Genomic DNA, 6,000 nt, shown 5'->3' with positions numbered 1-6,000 from the left:
GATGGGTTGGGAGTTCTGGGGGGGGCTGTCAGGGGGTGGGGAGTGGTTGGATGGGGCGTGGGAGTCCCAGGGGTCTGTCTGGGGGTGGGGGTGTGGATAAGGGTTGGGGCAGTCAGGGGACAAGAGGCAAGGAGGCTTAGATAGGGAGTGGAGTCCCGGGGGGCAGTTAGGGGCAGGGGTCCCAGGAGGGGGCAGTCAGGGGACAAGGAACGGGGGGAGGGTTGGGGGTTCTGGGGGGGCGGGAAGTGGGAGGGGCAGGGGCGGGGCTAGGGCGGGGCTCCTCCCGTCCTCTTTTTTGCTTGTTGAAATATGGTAACCCTACTTAACACAACTCAGTAGGGCAGGAAGTGCATAGTCCCAGCAGGACAGACAGGAGCAGAAAGAAATTCTCAGTTAATTTCACTACTTCACAAAGAGTGACTCAAACAGTGCTGTGAGTCTCACCTTCTGGACAGAATTAGCAATTTTCTCAGCATCGTCTGCTTTGTTCTTGGCTTCCCTGGCATCATCAGCAGCATTACCAAGCGCCAGCTCTGCTTGCCTTGTCTTATTATTGGCCTCAGCAATGGTTCGAGTAATGGCAGGAATCTTCTTTAGCGCCCCCTCGGCGGCTGTCTTGTTATCGTTCACACGCTTGTCAAAATCTGAAAAATTCAGGCATTGTTTTGCCTCCTGTTCTGGAAGGCTCAGACACTTGTCAGGCCAAGGAAACTTAGCCAGCAGCCTAGCAAGCAGCCCAGCCTATGCTACCTTTAAACTGGAGGGAAGAATAACTATAAGGAATTTGGGGGGGGGGGGAAGTTGATCAATGCCTTTGAAAGGAGTGCTATGGTTTCTGTTACAGGAGAGACACACGGTGGTGGTATCACAGGTATTAACCCAGGATGTACTGATTGACTGCTTGTACTGATTGACTGCACAAGTTTATTATTGGCTTTCTCCCTTCTAGCAAATGCAATGCTCCAAGCTTCCAGAATACCAGTGACTGCGGATCAGGGAGGGTTGAGGCTCAATATGCAGACTGCATAGTGATGCTAAATTATAAGTGGAGTCTAGCAATGTAGGTTGATAGTCAATGTAGGTTGAATGAAAAGTTAGTTTCCAGGGGCGAGAGCTTAAACCACACAACTCCCTAAACAAGTCTGCCTCTGATGGAAGAGGCCTGGTCATTATACAAACCATGTACAGATATTGTCCCTAGAAGTCTCTCTTATACCTCTCAGGTTGCTGAGAATGTCATTGGCCTCCTCTAGCGTCTCTCTTCCCTTCTTGGCAGCTTCTTCAGCCAGAGCTTTGGCAGCATCTGCTCGGGCCAGCAGCTGGTCGGCAGTCTAGAGATACATAACACAGCTCAGCATATTCTCATCTCCTATAGAACAAGATCTAGCCGTGCCACAATGTGTCATGCCAGTGGCCCTGCAAATCCCAGCCCAGTATTAAAAAGGGCTCATTACTAATGATAGACTATGCTTCCTCTGCAACCATATAACACATTCATTTGAGGGGTACCTGTCCCCATGACACAACATAGCACAGTCCGCTGTTGCTCATGCCCTCCAGTGAGAAACTCAACACCAGTGTATTTTCACAAGCTTTTCCTATCTTGTGTTCAGAACCTGCCGTTTACTCTCTCCACCCACCTTGATGTCCGCAAAGTCAGTTATTAGAAGCATAAGAATGATTGAATCTCTCAGATCTGGTCTGTCATTTGCTTCCTTAGGGTCACTTCAGGAAGTAAGAGCCTGCGCACCCCAGAACTAACCTGTTGTTCAGTCCTTCCTTTCTCCAAGAGATTCTTCACTTCCAGCTCCTTCCCTTTCATGTCCTCTCTCAAATCCTCATAATCCTTCAACTTCCTGTCAATGAGCTGATCCAGCTCCTCTGCTTCCTTCTTGATCTTATTTGCCTCATTCTGTATGTGGAGATCGGAAACAAAACCAGCTTCTGTGAACATAACAGAACTTCTTTGCAGGGAGACAACAGATACACTGTGTACTTCCTAGTGCTCAAAAGAGACAGAAGCTGCAGTTAGACTCCTAGTATTCAGTTATTACTAATTTGATACTAAAAAATTCCTAACAGGATCAGGACCCCACTGTGCTGAATGTAATACCAAACACAGAGACAGTCCCTGTGCAAAAAAGATTACATCAAACTCTCTTCTAGTGTGTGTGTATGGTGATGGTGGGAAGGGGAGGAGGGAAAATGGGAAAGGGAACAGCTTAGAGGGCTTGGCATTAGGTCTGAGATTCCTGTGTTCCCTAAAAGCGGGTGACTCTGTCTTTCATCCTTTAGAAATGGATACATAGAGAAACATGCAGTTTCCTGTGTTCGCCTCTTTCTGATGAGGACTGAAATGTCAAGGTCCTGACTATTCCATACAGACAAAAATTACATGGCACTTAAACATACAGGTGTTAGGCTCCAGTATTGTTTGCAAAGCACTAAACAAGGCATTAGTAATTTATCACATCAGTCGGGGGGGGGGGGGGGGATAGCTCAGTGGTTAGAGCATTGGCCTGCTAAACCCAGGGTGGTGAGTTCAATCCTTGAGGGGACCATTTAGGGATCTGGGGCAAAAATCTGTCTGGGGATTAGTCCTGCTTTGAGCAGGGGTTAGACTAGATGACCTCCTGAGGTCCCTTCCAACCCTGATATTCTATAATATTTGACACCATTGATCTTTGAACACACTGTGCATGTTGCTTGACTCAGATACCTCTAGACCCTTGGAGTCCACAGCAGGAAGACTGGTGAGATTAGCATAGATCTGCAGGGCCTTGTTCCCAGCTTCCTCTGCCTCGGCATGCACCTTGTTAGCCTGTTTCTCTAGGTCTCGAGAAATGTTCTTTGCTTGATTATACCTAAGAGACAACAGAGTATCCAGTTAGCCTATGATTTCATTCTTTTATCCCTCCTTTGCTGATTCAGTAAAACTGTCTTGGCAGAAGTGAAGACAGAGAACTCACACGAAACCTACTGCTTAAAAGCAGGTATCTCCCACCAGCCAAAGTACAGATGACATCTTGTTTTAAGCACCATTCCCCCTTCCCCACTCAAACCAAAGGGAGAATAATCTGCTTTCTGTTACTGACTCACTTCCTGTTGAGCTCGTCTATGTCACTCGCAGTTTGGTTCTCTCCTGCCAGTGTCTTCAATAGCAATGTATACGCCTCTGTAGATGTATCATTTGCTGCCTTTGCAATGCGCACAATATCGTCAGCTTCTTGTTTGTGTCTGGGCAATATTACAGAGGGAAAATAATCTAATTAGAATTACCAGCCTATTTTATTCCCACCTACCACTCCCCTTCCTCTCCCAGTACCACAATTAGGGTGCTAGTAAAGAGGTTCTGTCTCCCCATCCCACTGCCAACACACCAGTAAAGCTTGTGAGGGCAATTGCAGGGTATTACTATGATTTTACATTGTGTTTAGGCCAAAGGTTGCCCTTGTCAGGCAACTCATATAAAGCTCTGATGACTACAGGTCCCAGAATTCAATACCCCATCTTTGATCCAAGCAGCTGCAACTTCATATTGAGCAAAAGGAGGCTTGCTCCGTTTCAGGCAAATTAAGGTTAGCCGTCCATTTCCCAGCAGGGGCCCATTGAGCCCTCAAGAAGGCAAAAAACAAGTGCCCTACCCTTACATTGATGCTTTGTACTGGCACACAGGGCCTTACCGTTCAGCCAGTTTACGAGCCTCTTCTGCCAAGAGAGTCATGTTGTTTGGGTCACCATTGGAGACTGGTGGGGTAATGGACTGAAAGCAAAATCAAACATCCTTTCAGAAGCTATTCTTTTCTCGATTGTCACTTTAATTATTCAGAGTCACGGGTTGCAGACTTAATGTGGCTGCTCTATTTCTCATTTCTTATATTAGTTTGCAAAGTCTGTGTGATTTTTTGCATGGGTTCTTCCCCAAAAACAAATGCTCCAAGATTGTGTTTAGGATGTGTGAGTGTATGCATGTGAGAGAGAGACTGGGGAGCACAGTGGGAGGCAAAGTGGTTACTGACGTCCTTTAGGGTTGTTTATGAGTACTGGGATATACACAGCTCACTCAGGGTACAATGGAAGAGACAACAAAACTTGTACAAAGATATACATGTTTCCAAATCAAGAGCTGTTATAAACAGCAAGTAAAAAAATTTAAAACTATGAAGAATACCAAGAGTTTCCTTTCAACTAGTAATATTTTTCTCATTTGTTTGTGCCACACACACACACTAACAAAACTTATCCCCAGATTTATGAGATTCTCTATGAGGTTAAATACACAATGTTACAACCCAAGCTTAGTGCTAGTTTGTGATAAGGGGCAGGGACGAGAAATGTATTCAAGACGTTAAGAACCTTATTCTACTCACAAAAATGGAAGACACTACACATTAGGGAGTTTATGTCACAAAAAACTCACCACATTGGCAACTGCCATCTTTGCCTTCTCTAGCATATTAGAAGCTACTTCAATCAGGTCTTCTGTGCTCTCCACCCGGTCTCGGGCTTGCTCAGCTAGGCCTTCAGTCTCCCTCACTGTATTTTGGATGTTTTGTAATCGGCCAAGCTGGCTTGCCAGAGTGCTGTTAATTTCCTTGAGACGATCCATCAGGCCCTGATCCACATCTGAGGCGAACAACATAAAAAGGGAGGAAGCAAAATTAATTACGCTGGGAGCATGAGTTGCAAAAATAAAACATTTGGTAAGTCGCTGCCATCTGCAACATGTTGGTAGGTTAATCCCTTGTTGAAAGGGGTCCAGAAGAGCCTTTTAATGAGAGGGTAATCGGTTTATGATCCAAGTCATTACGACAATGTGCATAAAAACCACAAGAAATGAAGACGCCTCTACCTTCTAATGCCCCTGCAGATCAATAAGCGTTTGTGAGCACATTTGGCCAGAATTTTGAATGCAAGACCTGGCACATAAAGGAGGTGGATAGTTGCTTTTCAAATGAATTATGTTCAAAGCATGAAACATTTGTTCCCCTATTCTATTAGGGCAACGGTTTGCAAATTTTGGAGCTGAGACCCCTTTTGAGTTACATTTTTTGGTTGCACCCCCCTACCCAGACAAAAATAGACATATGCAAAAATATACTTGATAAACCTAACAGAGACCTTAACACAACTTTAATTATATTACCTACACCTGTAAAGTTTCAAATGACCAATGGCACAGCCAAAGGTTCCTCAACCTTGCAGCCAGGCTGCACCAGTAGGGCATGGCCAATACCTGCCCCTCTGCCCCTCCCTACTTGGGTTTTTAGAGTGGAGGAAGGTGCATGCAATGGTCTCTGGAGGTGAGTCACGGGCTGGAGGTGATGCCCAGGCCCCCACCACACAGGGCTGGCACACCCCCCCCCCCCAAAATGTTCCTCCACCCCTCTCAAGGGTGTGTGCCCCAGTTTGAAAATGGTATTAGGTTCAAATTCTATCAAAAAATGCACAGATAAAGGGGCAAGCCATGCACTGCTCTCTGCTGCACATAGAGGCAGAGAATAAGGAATCTTCACCCCCAGGCTCCAAAGCTGCTTTGCAACCACTATTGCATACCTGAGATGCAACAGCCTCTACAGCTTGTTCTCCTGCTCCACAAGGAGGAGAGTAACAGCTGGCAGATCTACACAGCAACAGATTCACCAGCCTAGTGCCTTCCCCACCCTAAAGACTTCCCAATCACCTGGCTGGGTAGAGAGCCCCTCTGGATCTGGGTTCTGCAATGCTATAGGAGGTAGAAACCTCTGCATGGCCTCCCCAAACCCTGCCCTAATTCTAAAACTGATAAGTAAGATAATACTATTACAATTCTTGAAACAGTGACTAATCATATGGATATGGCAGAATACCAAGACACAGTAGGGCCCCCCAAGGAGAGGCTGATAAATCAACTACAAAACAAAACAAAACTCCTCAGGAAATCTAAGAGTTAAGGTTTCTATAGCAACGTTGCCTTGGCCACATTACACATCCTGGATGTTTTAATGTGAAAATAAAGTT

At 45.9% G+C, this 6,000-nt stretch overlaps 1 protein-coding gene across 1 annotated transcript in view; it reads right to left on the bottom strand.

The window, feature by feature from the left end:
• Positions 1–6,000, bottom strand: part of LAMC1 (laminin subunit gamma 1) — a 131,656-nt gene that overhangs the window by 10,814 nt on the left and 114,842 nt on the right. The window contains exons 19-25 of the mRNA XM_034778058.1: positions 4,421–4,626; positions 3,684–3,763; positions 3,100–3,237; positions 2,720–2,864; positions 1,763–1,912; positions 1,217–1,331; positions 445–644 (exon numbers count right to left, since the gene is read on the bottom strand). Of these exons, the coding sequence (XP_034633949.1) occupies positions 445–644; positions 1,217–1,331; positions 1,763–1,912; positions 2,720–2,864; positions 3,100–3,237; positions 3,684–3,763; positions 4,421–4,626 (1,034 nt within the window). The remainder of the gene's footprint in view (positions 1–444; positions 645–1,216; positions 1,332–1,762; positions 1,913–2,719; positions 2,865–3,099; positions 3,238–3,683; positions 3,764–4,420; positions 4,627–6,000) is intronic.

The sequence above is a fragment of the Trachemys scripta genome, chromosome 8 (genome assembly GCF_013100865.1).
Source record: "Trachemys scripta elegans isolate TJP31775 chromosome 8, CAS_Tse_1.0, whole genome shotgun sequence".
Classification (NCBI taxonomy): Eukaryota; Metazoa; Chordata; order Testudines; family Emydidae; genus Trachemys; species Trachemys scripta.
The sequence above is the reverse complement of the archived record's forward strand: the minus strand, read 5'-3'. Positions and strand labels throughout refer to the sequence as shown.